The sequence below is a fragment of the Carcharodon carcharias genome, chromosome 23 (assembly GCF_017639515.1).
Source record: "Carcharodon carcharias isolate sCarCar2 chromosome 23, sCarCar2.pri, whole genome shotgun sequence".
Classification (NCBI taxonomy): Eukaryota; Metazoa; Chordata; class Chondrichthyes; order Lamniformes; family Lamnidae; genus Carcharodon; species Carcharodon carcharias.
The window spans coordinates 25,699,790-25,717,957 of NC_054489.1; the positions used below are offsets into that span (position 1 = coordinate 25,699,790).

The 18,168-nt window shown below is 42.9% G+C and overlaps 1 protein-coding gene across 1 annotated transcript in view; it reads left to right on the forward strand.

Annotated features, from left to right (window-relative positions):
• Nucleotides 1-227: 227 nt before the first annotated feature.
• The window catches only part of samd14 (sterile alpha motif domain containing 14), a 212,026-nt gene continuing 194,085 nt past the window's right edge, over nt 228-18,168 (forward strand). Inside the window, exons 1-2 of the mRNA XM_041173190.1 lie at nt 228-396; nt 576-628. Coding sequence (XP_041029124.1) covers nt 589-628 — 40 coding nt within the window. The 5' untranslated portion in view covers nt 228-396; nt 576-588. The remainder of the gene's footprint in view (nt 397-575; nt 629-18,168) is intronic.

Sequence of the window (18,168 nt, forward strand, 5' to 3'; positions counted from 1 at the left end):
ATCATCTTTCCCGTTGAGTGACAAAATAATGTATCACCGAAAACTGAATGAGTCTTAGTGGTACTCGAGGGACCACTGCATCCATAATGTGACAGTCAGAGAGCAGCAGTGTTTGTTAATGACTTACCACAGCGAAAGAGCAGGCTCTTCTGGGTACTTACAGACCTCCTCCCATCTGGACCCTGGACCCATCCCATTCTGGATGTGCTGAAGCGCGGAACCTCACTTCAAATCAGCAGCTCCCTTGCTGAGGTGCCCCTGCCCGAATGAATCACAGACATCCCTTGACTATTGCTGATGGAAGAAATCTTGCTGGAAGGGAATCATTAAGAGCCCTGCTAACAGAGTACAGTTGTTGGGAGATGCTGTGATTAACATGCCGTGAATCTGCCACAGGTAAGTTCTGATTAATTATTATGGGTTTTTTTTCTCCCTTATCCTGTAACAGCTCGCAGCTTGCATGCCAGCCTCTGTCGCTCCACTGGAGAAGAGTTGTACTGATTATTTTAGTTGGCCCTGTGTGTTAGGCCAGAAATAAAGCCCCTTATCTGATGGCCTGCTTTTCTTATCCACAGTCCGAGCTGCAACATGTCTACCACAAAAGCAGGTGATACGGATGAGGTTTTTGGTGAGTAGATGCCGGAGTATTTTTCAACTGAACCTTTTAACCATTTGTTCAGCAAGACAAATTCTTACTAAGAGGCTTGTTTCAGCTCTAGCATCCTGACTGTCTGTTGACAATTTGCTCTTATCCACTCAATAATTGAATCCTTTTTAGTGTAAGACAAAGAAATCAATGGAGATCAAATGATTCTTTTGGTCCAGTACCATACTAAAACAAAGATATATGGAAGTATGAATGGGCTATTGATTTGACATCTAAAAGCACAGAGAATAAACTGTAAACCTTTTCCCTGAAGGAAGACAAAACAGGATAATGAGCAGTAGTTTATGAGAAGTATATATGTTTGCATTATGTGCACAGAGGCAATGGTTGATCTTGTAACTGCTTCATTTTAAGCAGACGGCGCTGATGAATTGTTGACTTATATGAAAAAGAACTTTATTGAGATTGGAGAGTACGATTCAGTCTCATTTGGCAGTGCTCTGGCTACACTAGTGAAACAATATATTGGTTAACATGCAATAGCTTATGTCCGGATATGATTGTTAGCTTGACAGTTGCAAGATTTCTTAAATCATTGATAAGATGGAAGTCACTCACTGATTGCCGCTACATAGTTAATTGGGGTAGCAGGGTTTATGGTTATGTTGCACAGACAATGAAAAAAGTAGGTGGAAGAAATCAGATAAAATCACACGTCATAAGATTAATCAATTACCAGAATTTAGCAATATTTATGGTAATTATTTTAATTACAGCTCACTTCCCTGTTTGTGCATATGAGGACCTATTATACTAAACATTGTCCTTGTCAGTAATAGCCAGTGGCAATCATTTTAACAGCTGAAATTAATTAATAAAATAACCTGTAAAATTAATCAACCACATTGCTTCTTATGGATTAACCTATTGCCTCTCCACTAGTCTGTAGCTCTTGTTTCTCAAACATTGCTTGTCATATTCATGTAAACAACTGGCCTGTCCCTTTAAATAAATCCTACATTAAAAAGATCACATTCATTGAAGTGTGCTATGGTGACTCAGACTGACAGGTTTTCTGTATGGTTAGTAACACAAGAAAACTCCCATCAAAGTGAGCCTAAATTGAATTTGGCTAATTCACAGAATACTAACCAAATGTATGGATACCTGAAGTCTTCCCAACAAAGACAATTTTATTTTCTATTTAGAGAACGCTGCTTATTACCTATTCACGTACAGTAATTACTGTGCCCCTACCTCCTCATGATTTCCATTTCTACTTGACGATCCTAAGCACCAATAGCAAATGTCACTATCATTTTGCGTGTTTACCAGCTGCCTTAGGACTCACAATAATAGTTTGCAAATACTGTAACAGTGAAATCCATAACTGTATATTCTGATGTAGAATAAGTGGAGCTCTTATTTCTTCAGCCACTGGAGTATCTTGCAGCTGGTATTTTAATAGAAGCAGGTGGTATTAGTACACCAACCTTGCAATTAAGATCTGGTTTTATTTTAGATATTTAAAACAATGCAAATTTTCTACTGATTTACTATTTTTGGACTTCATTTTATATCTGCCGTAGGCACATTTTCTTTTCACAGTCTCTCTGTCACCAGCCACTCCTGTATCATAATGCCATCGCAAGTCACAAAAATGTTAATTGCATTTCCACTAGTTCACCTGTTGTATTATGATGCAGTTAATAAAATGAGCCCTTTGAGTGCTGAAAGTTCACTGTGGCTTTCAAATTAAGTTCTCGTTTTCAGCACAGGATAACAGAGCAGAATCAGAGATGTAGGGATTGAAACCAAAGCTCACCCGTGCATCTCTCAATTTCACCCAAATATTCGATGTGTGTGCTTCTGGCTGCTGAGATTTAGAATTCTACCGTGAGGCAGGTAGGAAGAGTTCAAAGGCAGGGGGGGATTCAGAGGCAGTTCTGGCTGGGACAGGACTTCCATCATAAATCCTAGGATCAATGGGGATTTGTGGCTGTCCACACTCACAACAATACAATTGAGGCACCTGTCTCAACTGCGGAGAAGGGATTTGGAAGCAGATCTTGGTTGCTGTGTGTGTCCTTTTACAGTTACTAAATGCTCCCCCACCAGCATCGCACCCCCCACCCCACCCAGCACCACCCCCCTACCCACCTGTCCCCCAACCACCCCCCAACCCCGACACATCAACAATGTTGGACGCTTGGGTTGTACAGTTATCCCTTTTGATCCAGTGTTGCTAAGGCAGAAATGAAGGAAAATACCCATCCCCAAACCCGCAGGAATTCCTGAGAGGTGGAATCTTGTGTAATTGGGTCCTTGCCTTAAGTAGGGTGTTCCAGCCTGGTGGTTATGGTACTGGGCTAGCAACCCTGAGGCCGTGAGCTCATATCCCATAATGACACATTGTAAGATTGAAATCAATAAATTTGATAACTTAGACCATAAGACATAGGAGCAGAAATTAGGCTGTTCGGCCCATCGGGTCCACACCACCATTCAATCAAGGCTGATAAGTTTCTCGACTTGTGGGTCAGCATCAGAAAAGTCACCATGGCCAGGATTTTCTGGAAGAGTCAGCATAGAATGCATCATTGATACAGGCTGCCCTGCAGCTATTTAATGCTCCAAGGAGCGATAATTGTCTGGAGATAGGCTTTCTGTCCCTCATGCAGGAGGAAGTCCCGCCTCAGAGACTGCCGGCTAATCAGATTGGCTGGCAGCTCTGTAGTCCCATCAGCGCCAGAAGCAGTAGTGGTCACTCCTGGGAGTACAAGCAGTCCCCAGATCCAAAGCCCCAGAGCCCAGGACCAGGTAAGTGCAGGGATGGTCTCAGGATGGGGAGCAGAATTGTAGCCCCAGGGTTGATGGAGAGGCCGGGGGTTGAAGAGAGTACTCGCAGGTGGTAGGCCTTGAGGGTGGGGTTGGGTCACCCGATGTTGAAAAAAGGCTGTTGAAAGAGGTGCCACCCTCTTCCTGTCTGAAACCTGAGCAGGGTCACTTTCCAGGGATCCCCCCTGCCTTTGAACTCCTCCCACCTGCCTCAAAATTGAGGCCGGGTGGGAAACCAAGGGTGGATGGACCAGCCTCGGTCTCGCCCTTCCCACTGTAAAATTGCGGTGAGGTCAGGATGGGTGGGAGGGCATTAGGAAGAGGAATTTTATGGGCCTCCCTGCCTGAAAACCCGCTGGTGGTGGACTGCAAAATTCTGCACTTTGACAGCTTCCAGATAGTTGTAAGAACTCAACTGATTCACTCATAACCTTCAGGGAAAGGATTTTACTATCCCTTCCCAAACTGCCTACATGTGACCCTTGATCTACAACCATGTGCTTACCTTTTAATGTTCTCAGGGGAACTAGGAATGATATTCTCCAGGGAGCCCCCTTCTGACCAGCAACCCCAGTTTTCCCATCCTCCCCCTTCACCTAACTTTATACACTTTGCGCCTGTAGGGGGCTAATCAAACCGTCCTATTTATTCCACCTGCCAATACCCCTTGGGCTTTACACGATCAACAATCATCTCACCTCTCTGCATATTACACCAGAGTGAGGCTTGGCCTAAATAGCCAAGTGGTTATGGTAGTGGGCTTGTAACCCCAAGATCAAGAGTTCAAATCTCACACTGGTAAACTATGAAATAATGTAACTTCATCTGAAACAGATGGAAACGGGTTTGTACTGGAAAGAGTTACTCCAGAGTGCCAATTGGTTCACAAACAAAGTGTTACAAATTCAAAGACTACAGTCTCTCTATTGTATTGAACTGCATGTAAGATGACTGCCTGTAGGGACTCCATCATGGCAGGTCACATGACTACAACAAGCCAGATTTTTATAGGTATAATGATTGCATTTCAAAATCTAAGCATGAAGCCCTTACCATCTATTTCTTTATGGTGGACTATTGCACAGACATCCTGACTTTGACTGAACTTGGTTCATATGCACTGATAACTTTCCCTTTGCTGAAGCTCCTTGCCCAGTTATATTTTCCACCAGCTGCTCTGCTTAAACTGCTTTGGTGTCAAGTTGGCCCTTATCATCAAATCATACCCTGGCATCTCTTACATTCTACTCTTACCAAAACCATACCTTTATCCACCCTTTTCACCTCTTCTTCAAAATCTTCATTCTCAACTGCTCCGCACACCCCTTCCTGAATTCCTCCCTGCAATATCCTCCCTCATTTTCTCCCTCAGCTTTTGTGACAGCTAAATGTTGGTGCTTTCAGTCTTTATTTAAACCCACCTTGCCCTCTCCTCTTTCATTTCCATGTTTTGCCCCGTTTAACCCATTTCCTCTATATAGACTTAACTGTCCGTATTCATGGTCACATCCTCAACCTTGCCATATTATTTTGCTTCTCTACTCCCATGGTCTCTCTAATTACTTCCTGTATCACTCACTTCCTCAAGTCAACTACAATTGTATTTTCAAGCTGCCAACTGCCTAGCATTTGATCTTCCATTCCCAATGATATTTCTGCAGTTCCAATCTGTTGAAATATTCTCTCACTTCATCTGTGGTGCTTTTTTAATGACAGAACCTTTACTCTCTCCCATCCTAGGCCTTTCTTCCTGGAATGGTGGAATCTATGCTCTCTCCTGTTCAACGAGTACAAACTTGTACATATCTGGTGCATATCTGATCATCAGGCCTGGCTAGATCACATCAAGCACTCTGGGGCTTCATTCTCCTCTGCCCACAACTCCAGGAGTGCCCACCAGAGGAATGTTAACCCCAACTTTATTAACCATTTCTTTAAATCTCTCTTCCCTACTCTCTCCACCTTGATGTTCAACAAGTGAAAGGAGATCATAACTTCTTTGTCACTAAGATTGTCACTATCTCTTGTTTTGTCTGCTGCTTCCTTCTGCTCCTCTAGCCCTAATCCTGTGTCTTTCTGCAGTTTCTCTCCTATTTTCCCTCATGCACTGTCTGAATTCTTCTCGTTCCTGAGATGCGCTTCCTGCTCTGAGGCAGAACTTGGCCCTTCTATTTGTTTTCCAGACATGGAATATGGGCCAATTTTGGGGACCACCTCCCAATATGCATGAAGATTGCCCCATTGGGTTAGACCATTTATCAGGTATCCCCAATGGATGCCTGAAACTGGTGTTAGACTCCTTACATAGTCAGGTGAATGGAATAACACCTGTTTTATGACCCCTTGCTGACATTTAGCTGCTGTTGCAACTTAAAAAAGTAGCACTTTTAGAAGTTCAGAAATCGGCCTTGTCAGAGTGAGAGTGCTCTCCTGACTCCACAGTACTACTAACCGCTTCCCCATTGCAGCATCACCCATTTCCCAGGACTTACTTTCAGGCTGCTTCTGCCTGAGTCCTGATGCCTAATATCAGGCCTGCCTCAGAATTCTAAGCTGGTGTGTCTGATGCACAGCACACCCATTTCAGGCCTGAGAATGGGCCTAGGAGTTTCCACACAGTGAGAAATTTCAGGGTGGTCAATTGGAAAACCTTTTTTTCTTTGCCTCGCTAGGGGAAAAAAGAAAGATTTACATCTTATAACACTTTTCACAACCACTACATGTCTCAAAGTGCTTTACAGGTAATAAAGTAATTTTGAAGTGTAGTGACTGTTGTTGTATAGGCAAAGCGGCAGTCAATTTGCATACAGCAAACACCCACAAACTCTGAGTTGACAATGGCTAGATAACTGTTTTGGTGGTGTTGACTGAGGCATAAATATTGTCCAGGACACTGGAGATAACCTCCCTGCTCTCCATCCAAGTTAGCAGACAAATGGGGCCTCAGCTTAATGCCTGACCTGAAATATAGCACCTCCTGTGCTGCACTGGAGCGTCAGCCTTGATATTTATGCTCCAACCCTGGAGTGGGGCATGAACCTGCAACCTTGTTATTCAGAGACAGGAGTGCTACCAATTGAGCCGTAGCTGCCACCACATTTGGTGAAATAATGAAAATTAATAATGGTTAGAGTTTTAATCCCTCTTCGTTTTATAGATTCACTGTAAATATCTGGCTGCCAGGTGGCAGCTCCTGTCCCCGGACTCCAGCTGAAGGAAGCTTTCCATATCTTGATAGTGAACAGCTGAAGCTCAATGAAAGCAAGAACTTCTCTGTTTAATGTTGCATTCAGTGTCTATTCAAAGAAGCATGCTTCTTTACTACTCTTCTATTGATAGTGGGGTGGGGGGAGGCCCCATGAGCTTGTTGGAGTTTGTGCTATTTCTGAATGTTATAGTGAGGAGCTAAGCATGAATGAGCCAGAGTCAGGCTGCACAAAGTGTGGTAAATGCAAGTAAGATCCAGCTAAATGGTGGGAACTCACCACAAAGCTTCATGAATAAAAATAAAGGGTATGAGCAGAATGTCCCCTCTCACTAATGGGTATGAAGAGTCCAGCTGATTCAAATGGTTATGGCAAGTTTCAGTCTAGATTTCATCCACTATGAGTCCACTGCACAAACTATGCACAATTTAGCATCTGTTGGTGCTAACTGGTTATTATAACCAATGGGCCATAAAGAATAGCTGGTAGGAGCAATGGAAAATGTCACCTGGTTGCAGCACAGAATACAGGACAAAGAATTGTGTTGAGCTTGTACAGCTTTGAACTATAATGACCCCATGGGACAGGTGCCTGAGGGCTGTTCCAATAATGGAGGTGGAAGGAGGCAAACCTGGGCTGTAACTTTCGAGATCCCCAGTGTCGGATGGTGAGTGGGGGTGGGGGGGAACCCAAAGATCTCTCTTGGAACTTCACAGGTAAGAGTTTGCAAAGCAATTGCCCAAACTTCCTCTGGGTAATTGGCCTGTGCTGGGACGCATCCGGAAATGTGATTTAAATTGCAAACTTCGGATGATTCTGGCTGTGTTACACAAATAGTTACCCAGAAAATGTTAGAAGAAATAAAACTTCTTCTAGCTTCTGGGTAACTATAGTAAAGACACAGACCAACCCCGCCCATGGAACTCCCCCCACACCCCCAACCCCTCATGGTATTCCCCAACCCCCTGAGCCTCCATGGGATTCCCGCTACCCACCCCCCCACCCCAAACACCGACTGAACCCGACCTTACACCAAAGCCTGAATTTTTCCCGCGTCAGGCGGGCTCGGTGGGAGCGGGTTGGGGTGGTCGTGGAGCCGGCCGCAATCAGCTCCCTACCACCATTTTATGCGGGTGGGGGGCCAATTAGAGAGCTGCCCCAGGGAGATTGAAGCGATTGTTTAAAAAAAAAATAAAACCAATGAAAATTTAATGAAGCATGTCCCTGTGTCACATGAGATGGGAGATTATTTTATTTTTCAGAAAAACTTTTGATTCAAATTTTAAAAGCTTCAGAAAACCTCACCCCGATCGTGGATGAGGTTTCCTAAAAGACGTAAAGGCCGCTTGGCCTTTTCACCTGCTCGCCAATCGTAAGGCTGGACGGGCAGCGTAAAGTTGAACTTAATTACTTCCTGGATGGCCTTAATAGGCCCTTTAAATATCGATGGGCGCACAGGCGACCCTGGTGCATACCCGCCGAACGAAACATCGTGAGACCACGCGACGATGTCGGGACACACCCCCCGACGTCACCGCGTGTCATCTTACGCACCGGTGTGTCGGGCCTGTCCCCGCGCACTGACTGAAAAATCCTGGCCCTAGTGTCCTTCTTCAACTCGACTCTGTTGGACTTCGACGCCGGGCCTGCATATTAACAAAAAAGACACATCAAAGGACTAACAAAGCATAAATTTATTTTCTGCAGGTTCTCGGGAGGTTAGGAGTAAGGGGCTATGCTATCTGCAGAAACTGAATCCAGTTTGTTGTAAAATGGCATGCCCTTTTTCCTCTTTCAATTCAAAAATTATTTAATCTGTTTGAGGAATTTTGTATGTTATAACACCTTCTTTCCAAGATGAATTTATAGTGACAGTAGTGATTCACAGTTATAGCTACACTCTTTTTCTTATTGCCATTGGTAGAAGCTAAAGAGCTAACAAAGGTAGTCAGGGCTTTTTTCCCATTTTTCTTCCAATTTCCACCCAATCATAGAACCAGAGTTCAGGACCAAAGAGCAGAGATTAGTTGTGTTGCTGAAATTGAGTGCTGCTCTGAAAATGTGTGGATTTTCTGAATAAGGGTCAACTAGAAGAACATTTTTAGCAGGCTGTCTGCTACCCAAGGAATACGTTTTGTACAAAAAGTGTTAAAATTTTGACTTAACAGTTAAACTAGTACATATTTTCTGTCTGTCACATTTCTCCATCACACTTCAAGTGTCATGCTGCAAATAGTTGTGTCACATTTGATAAGTAACTGGACAGAAAGAAAAGCAGTCATCTGGAATATTTGTGGCTGGAAATTTGTCTCGAGCCTTGGCGCAAAATGGGTGGTATCGGAATAGCAGCCCATTCGGTGCACCACATGCTATTTAATTCCATTGAGCGCAAAGCAGCTGAATATCCGGTGTTACTTATATTGCCCATTTTTCACCGCTGCCTGTGATGAGCGTTCTACCCCAGGAGGTTTTCCCTAACACAGGAGCCACAGGATGGAATCTTTATGCTCTCGCTGGTGGCGAGCTTGCAGGCAGTAAAGGCATGTACTTTGGTGGAATGGTAGCATTACCAAACCCCGCTGCCTTCCTGCCCTTTGCCCGAATTACGTTCTGGGCAGGGAGGCCCATGGTCGACCTTCCCGGCCCCTTTGCCAATTAAGACCCCTAAGTGGCCAATTAAGGACCATTTACGGGCCTCGTCTGCCATTGCTGGTATTAACCCAGGCCGGTCCCCATGGACAGCTTGTCACCTCAGGTGGGCTTGGGGATCCCTTGATCAAAGGTGCCCAGTGTCTGATCAAGGGACTGGACATGGGGATGGGAGGAGGGTGGTCTGCCAGCCACCCTCCTGCCCTTGCTTCTGAACACCTGCACCCCTCTCTCTGTGACCCCCACCCCTTGAACCCCCACCCACCCCGTCCCCAGATTAGATTGGCCGGCAGCTGTCAGTAAGCGAATCTTCAGCTGTATGGACCTGTTTCCAGGGGAAGGCCTCACCAGTGCCTGATTAGTTTGTAGTTCAGTAGGCCTTCAAGAAGAGAGGCAGCCTGGGTTGCTCACTGGCGGTCCAGCCAGCAGGCAAGACGCCTAATGCCTCAACAAAATTCCACCCAGAAATCTCTGTAACCTGTGACTGAATTTATCAATCACACATTAATCACAATGCAAAGTCTGGCCTGCATTGTGAAGAGAAATTAAACTTGAGTGTTCTCAGACAATGTGGCTTTCCACCTTTACCTTAGCAGCAGAATTATATTAATAATGCTCCTGTCCTTAGAAAACATCAAGTAGTAAAAGTTCTGTAGAGTTCTCACGATCTCCCACGGTGAACTTAGCAGAATATTGGTGGAAAATCTGCAGAGATAGATTGAATAGCTATTTCCAGGGTTCCTGCCAATTCTTGCCCAAAGCTACGGTCAGAGGTTAGGAAAACGCCCTACAGAAATTCATCAAAATGTGTCTGACCATGGGGAGTCTGCTCTCAAGATATTAAAAGTTATGTCTGGCACGTATTCCCTGCTGGTCAAACTTCAGGTGGCACATTGCCTGTGTCACACATCTCTTACAACTAAACATAAAGAAAATTATAGGTAAACTTCCTTGGAATGTTTGCGACTGCTTGACTTATTCTTTCAGCTACTTAACATTCTGTAATTTAAAAAAATTGTCATCAAGCACCAAGCTCAACAGTAGCAAGCAACAAATAAATGACCAAACTTTTATAGGTAAGAATAACATTTAGCAAATTTACGTGCAAAAATTAATATTTATAATGTAACAAGGACCTTAAAAAGTCAATCTTAATATACAGGAAGTCTTTATTCCTAATCTTAAAATACACCTTTTAGATTTTGAAATTCCTAGGATTTTTTTTTTCCATTGAATTTATTCAACCCTTTTCACTTTAATTCATTCACGGGATGTGGGTGTCATTAGCAAGGCCAACATTAATTGCTCATCCCAAATTGTCCTTGAGAAGATGGTGGGGATTCGCCTTCTTGAACTGCTGCAGTCCATGTGTTGTTGGTATGCTATCAGTGCTGTTAGGGAGGGAGTTTCAGGATTTTGACTTAGTGACAATGAAGGAATGGTGATATAGTTCCAAGTCAAGATGGTGAGTGACTTAGAGAGGAACTTGGAGGTAGTGGTGTTCACATGTGCCTGCTGCCCTGGTCCATCTATATGATAGAGGTCATGGGTTTGGAAACTGCTGTCAAAGGAGCTTTGGCAAGTTGCTGCAGTGCATCTTGGAGATGTGCGCACTTTTCTAATAACTTAAACTCCAGCTCTTCCACTTCTCACCACACAATTTTTTTTTTGTTCCATTCCCTCACCTGCTTAGATTCATCTTGTTCCTGACCACCTGCTTCCAGGCCCCTGACTGTCCCCAGCTGCTCCTCCTAATCCCAACATGCATTACTTTTCAATATGCTCCATAACATGACTGTCCATGCAAGTGTCTTTACACCAAATGTTTAACCAACTCGCTCCAATGAACCTTCACCCTTCATTTTTCAATTCAGATAGCCACTCACTAAATTACTGGTCAATTTTATAATAAAATTGTTTATCAATTTGATAGTAAAGTTGCTCATTCTATTTAGTAAGTTAGACTCCACTTTATGGTGCTTTAAAACACATTCATTGTTCAGCTACTTCTTGTCCTACCTTAAATTTTAGCCTCAATTTATAACCAATCAAACATTTAAACTCAATGTTATGAGTATGTTTTTCAATAAATGTTATAGTTTACTCACCATATGTAATTGAACTACTAAATCAAATAAACAAATGTATTCATTGAATTTTACCTTTCATAATTAGTTTACCTTGTACAATAATTATTTTATTTAATCTCTGTTTAATAACTTAATCTAGTTTACTAATTTAAGTTTTTTAAGATGGGGATTTAGTAATGGAAATAAGGCCTGTAGCACAATAATGACTTCAAAAATTCTTAAATTCACCTACACAAATATTTGAAATACCTCCAGTTATGGTTTCTGTCAGAGGCCTGGGCTTGTTTGAGAAACTTTAGGCTTTGAGCTCATGGTTCCCATAGCAATCACTTGTAGCTGAAAAGATTCAAAATGGCAGCAGACTGCAAGTCCCAGCAAATGTTTGTGCCTACAAATCATAGGGCAAAATTCTCCCCCACGTTGGGGGGGAAGTGTGGGGCCGAGCGAGTGTGTGACATCCACAGGGAAGCGCTATGTGTGGTGGGGGGAGGGGGGGGATTCCTAAAATTGGAAGTGCGCTCCTTCACGTATGCGCGTGAAGTGCTCCGATCTCCCTGAGACTAAGTGCTGCCTCAGGGAGAACTGTTCCCAAAGTAAAAAAGTTACTGCAGTGAAGATTTCATTCACCATCCATGTCCCCTCTTGTCACAATGCCACATGAGTTGGGACATGGACATAATATTAATTAAAAGTGTCTGTTAATTTTTTGATTCAGCAATGAAACCTCATCCCGCCCGTGGATGAGGTTTCATGCTTTTTCAGGTGGCTGCCAGCGCTCCCGACCTGCCTGCCAACCTTAAGGTTGGACGGGCAGGTCCACTAATGAGCTTAATTGATTTTTGAATGGCCTCAATAGGCCGTTGACAGATTGACGGGCGCACATCTGACTCAGCTGCACACCCGCCGACCTGAAAATGTAAATGATGCGGGATGATGTCGGGAGTTCCGCCCAATGTCATTACCCATCATTTTACCCATCAGCGAACAGGCCCCGCCTCCCCACTCGCCAACGGGAAATTTCTTACCATAAAGTTTAAAAGGAGGATTGACATCACATCTAGTTATTGACAGAGCATGCCAAGTCTTGCTGTTTGTTGGCCTCAAGCCTCCTACACTCGTGAATATCACAGGAAAACTGCTGCAGTTGTAATCCTCCAGGGAAACCATTTTTTTAACGAGCAATTGGACATTTTTTGTTTAAAACATCAAAAGCAAAGTGGAGCACGAACTCTTCAACCTTTTCTGCGGTGACTCTGGAAATAAAGGCAATGCATGTTGAATTTTATTGATCATTGCAACTACAGACAGCAAGTACCGACCATTTGGTAAATCAATAACAAGAGCATGTCACTAAATGAAGGGGAAGTTAGAAGACTTTGAGACAGAGGCTCCTCAAAGACGAAATGTTTTATCAAAAGGGTCTTTTTAGGCAGAGACCATAAACTCATTTCAAATGGAACTGGATAAGTATTTGGAAAGGAAGATCATAAAACACCTTGGGATTCTGATTTGAATTTTTGAATTAGAATAGACAGCTCCAATTAAAGATTCATTATCAGCAACTACTGATTGGTCTGTCTGATTTCCTTCATTTCTGTAGTCTATACTTCAAAGCAATACAATAGGAAAGATAAGTACAGCTGAGGAGAATACTGATGAGTGGAGAAATTCCAAGTGCAGGATATGTTGTAATGTGTTCTAAATGGTCACAGCATTGGCATTTCTTTAACTTATTTTGATTTCTGAGCTCAGTTGTATCAGAGTTTAGGTTATTCTATTCAGGGTTTTATTTATAAGAGGCTACTTGTGTGTCAAATAATGTCATTTCAAATTAGACTCTTTATATTCTATAATTACTCTACATGCTTGCAACAGTATTTTATTTAAAATTAGTACTCAAAATAATTGCTCATATAACCAGTGGAAAATTCTGGAAGGAGTGTACCATTATCCAGGTTTCCAGGGAGGTTCTGAATATAAATCCTAAAACTAAACATATCTATTAATAAAGAGCCATGTGATAATCGTAAACTATAGATATTATTGCCGTGAAATTTTACAAAGAGAAAAGTGCAAATTAATAGAATGTAGAGCACAGCAACATACCATTTGGCCCAACTTGTCCATCTAGGCATTTATAGTCCACATAAGCCTTTTCCAACCCTGCTTCTTCTAACCTCATTGACATATTCTTCTCCCTTCTCCCTCATTTATCTAGTTTCCCCTTAATTGCATTTGTGTAATTTGCCTCGACTACTTGTCATAGTGTGTTCCACAATCTAACATCTCTTTGGGCATAGAAGTTTCTCCTGAATTCCCTACTGAATGTATCAGTGACTGTCCTACATTTATGGCCCTAATTTTGGTTTCCCCTACATTATGAAAACGTCTTTTCTACATCAATCTTATCAAACCCTTTTACAATCTTACTGAACTCTATCCAGTCACCTTTAAATCTTCTACTTTCTGGAGAAAGGAGCCTGTTCAATATTTCCTAATAGCTATAACCTCTCAGCTTTGGTATTATCCTTGTAAATCATATTGCACATTATCCAATGCCTCTACATCTTCCTTACACTACAGAATTATTCCCAATACTCTAACTGTAAGCATTTTTAATATATTTCTTAACCATTACTATAAAAACCCATACCCTGAAGACAGACACTCTAGGAGGATGAATGCTCATGTTGAAGAATTGCTCCTGTAGTATAAGTGTCTGGCACTGAAAGGTACAGTATGGCCCACAGCATGATGCAAAGGGACACATGACCTGATTGAAGAGGGCAGTCTTGTACTGGACAGAAATGTGTGTAGAGGCATGCACGGAGACAGCTCCTAGCTTAGACCTTATACTGTGTATATGTATATAGTTACTAGTAGTTAATAAGCACTTACTGTTGAACTACACAAGATTCAGAACCTCTTTGTGAAACCTAACGAACTACACACATCTCATGCCATGGTGGCACTTTGGGGTTGGACCCCGAAATGACGAAAGCATGAAAAATCAAAGAGCAGAATTCTGATCTGATTGAAAGCCCCAGAAGCAAAGATGCAGAGGGAGGTCACCTGAGAGAAGCTCTGAAGCAGGATTGGAAGCAGAAGGCAGAAATAAAAGTCCACACTGCAGCAGAAGATGCAATTGAATCCCGTGGAAGTTCAGCTTCAATACCCAAAAGAGTGCAGAGTCAAGGGTGAGCTAAAAACTTAAGTTTTTGGCCAGCATGAGTTTTAAAAGCATTTAAGTTAGCAGCAGTCAGAATTTTCTTTTTAAAAAGCACTGTGAACCGTTGAGTTTGCCCCTGACCACATGGTGGCTGAGCTCACTCCAAATGCAAAGAAATGAAATTAAATAACAAATAATCAACAGTTTAAAAACCCTACAAAAGCTAGAATGGATGGTTCATGACCTGCAAATACTTAGATAATGTGGGGAAGACTCAAAAAAATGGTCAATCCAGGGGTCCTTGCTAAAAATTTAAAACACAGAAATTGCGACGCCATTGGTGCAGGAGCCAAGCCAGCCAAAACCGACAAGTACGGGAAACCTCACTGAGAAGAAGTATAGCATCATGCTATCTTGGATTTCCTAACAGCATTTAAGGCTATACACGTTTTTAATTTTAAATGGCCATGGATCAAAAGTCTATCTTACCAGAGCAGTTTGGACCCCTTCACAGCAGTGACCAGTCATAAAATTGGGGACTTTTGAGAAAGAGATTCATTAGATACTTTAGGGCTAGACAAAGAGACAGGAGTTGAACAGGTTAACACATTGCTTTATTTGATAGGTTCAATAGCCAATGATATAATAGCTAGACAAGGAATCAATGGATTCACAGCAAAATTTGACAAAGTTTTAAAATAATTTGACACATATTTTAATTTGAGCAGTAACAAGATCCTTGAAAGAGCAAAGTTTAACAGATGTGTCCAACAGCCAGGAAAATGTGTTGACTTCTTCATTAATGAACTGTACAGAATGGCTGAAGGCTGTGACTACAGTGAAATCAGAGCTAATCAGGGGCAGAATTGTTGTTGGAGTGGTGGATGAGGCACTCAGAGATATGCTTCAAGCAAAAGGAGATTTGACCCTTGAAAAGGCCATTCAGATTGTCAGGTAATCTGAAATCTGTTTACAGCACAGATTGGTCTTAAAGACCAAAGGCAAGCCATGTCACAGAGCAACCCCCACTGTCCAGCTGGTAAAACAGCAGAGAAACAGGGACACATCAGGCCAAAGGAAACAATACCCTAACCAACCACTAGAGGGTGGGCAACCATGCCACTGGAGTCATGTGACCCTATAGGTATGACCAACGTCTCGCACTCTCAGCACAGTGTTTCAATTGCAACCATATAGGATACTTCTGACAGCTATGCAAAACTAAAACAACCCAGTCACACAGATGATCCCAAGACAATTCGCAAAGTCGAAGTACCACACCAGGAGGAAACACAACCGTGCTTCTTGGGTGAGATCAAAGATCAGGGATTTCCATTCTGGAACACAGGCATCTTGGTTAATGGTCATCTCACAACATTTCAATTGGACACGGGCGCCAGTGTTAAAATCCTCTTGGACAAGGAACCATAGCTGAGAGACCTCAGGCTACGAGCGACCGACACACCACTCTATGGGACTGGAGGAATCCGACTTCTGGTTATGGACATGATTCTGGAACCATTAAGGTATGGTGGCAAACAAATCTTTGAAGTCATGTATGTCATCCGTAACCAGCTCTTTTTCTCTTCTAAGCAGAGATGCCTGTGTTGTCCTGAACCTTCTTAAAATAACAGAAGACACCGAAACAACCTTTGTCATCAATTGCACAGATCTACAAATTCCCAAAAGCCCCAACAGGAAAGATACTCCCGACTGGGACTTCAGCTCGGAATTATCTTCACTCTTTGCAGAGCTGGTTTGTCCATCTTCTTTGCAGGTGCCAGAAACTCCCAACTGGTCAGAGCAGCCAACGACTCAGAGGGTTGCCATGGTGCCTCGAGTGGAAGACAGCCAAGAGATGAACCAACAGCAAGACCATAAGACATAGGAGCAGAAATTAGGCCAATCAGCCCATCGAGTCTGCTCCGCCATTCAATCATGGCTGATAAGTTTCTCAACCCCATTCACCCGCCTTCTCCCCATAACCTTTGATCCCCTTACCAATCAAGAACCTATCTATCTCGGTCTTAAATACACTCAAAGACCTGGCCTCCACAGCCTTCTGTGGCAATGAATTCCATAGATTCACCACTTGCTGGCTAAAGAAGTTTCTTCTCATCTCTGTTCTAAAAGGTCTTCCCTTTACCCTGAGGCTGTGCCACAGCAAGAAGAACCTCAACCTCTAGCTCCAACACCTGCTGGTAAGATACCTCGACACCACAGCACAGATGGTGCAACCTCTGGCCCGTACAACAGTTAGCCAGCTGATGCTGGAATGATGCAGAGAAGCAGCCAACTGCAGTACACCTCAGTGAGGCAAGGAAGCAAACTAATAAGAAACTTGTTGCACAGAAAGGTAAACTGCAAGGTGAGCCCATTGATAAGTTACACATACACAATAGGAAGAGACACCTTCCAGCCCAACTGGGGTGAACTGCACATGGGAAAAAAACAGAATGAGCTCTATAGGTGAGCTGCAAGTTCAGTCTCCCTGTAAGGAGCAGGATAAACCAATGGCCACCAATATCACTAGAGGGGGAGATGAGAAGGAGTGGTTCAACTCCAAAGAACAAAAAAAGAGAATTAATATCAACCAACCAAAAGCCAGATTGACCACATCCAAAATAGCCTCCTATTCATTAAGGTTTACCTGGTACAACACAGTCTACCACTCTTCCAACTTTGTAAAGACAAGATCTGGAAGAACTATAAAGCCTCCAGTCTGCCTGAACCTGTAAACACAGAGACTGAAAGGGGGGAGGAGGGGTAGTAGAAGTAATGTAAATACGTTAGGTAAACATGATTGCATTGTAAATACGTTGGTTAAAGACTTGGGGGGAGGTGTAATGTAAGAGTCTGGCATAGAAAGGGTTAATGTGGGACTGGGTACAGTACTGCCCACAGTGTGATATAAAGGGACACATGACCCACTCTAGAGGGCAGTCTTGTACTGGACAGAGACGTATGTAGAGGAAAGCGTGGAGACAGCTCCCAGCTTAGGCCTAATACTGTGTATATGTATATAGTTACTAGTAGTTAATAAACACTTACTGTTAAACTGTACAGGACTCAGAACCTCTTCGTGAGAACTACCAAACTACATACATTTTACAACAGCTCCCTTCTATTAAATGCAGAGTTTTATTTATTTATACATAATGTGGTAGGTAAGGGTATATTTGCTATATAAGTGTCATCCATGGCTCAGTTGGAAGTATTCTCACCTCTGAGCCACAAGGTTCTGGTTCAAAGACTTGAGCACAAAACTCAATGCTGAAACTGCTGAGGGAGTGCTGCACCATTGGAGCCACTCTCTTTCAGGTGCAAAGTTTAACTGAGGCTATATGTGCACTCTCAGATGGATGTCAATAATCCATGGCACTATTTTGAAGAGGACTTTTCCCTGATATCCTAGCCAATATTTATCCTAAATCAACATCACAAAAACAAGTTACCTGGCCATTATCACATTGTTGTTTGTGGGAGCTTGCTGTACGCAAATTGGCTATACCTTTCCTACATTAAAACAGTGACTACACTTCAAAAGGTACCTCATTGTCTGTGAAGCACTTTGAGACATCTGGTGGTTGTGAAAGGTGCTATGTAAAT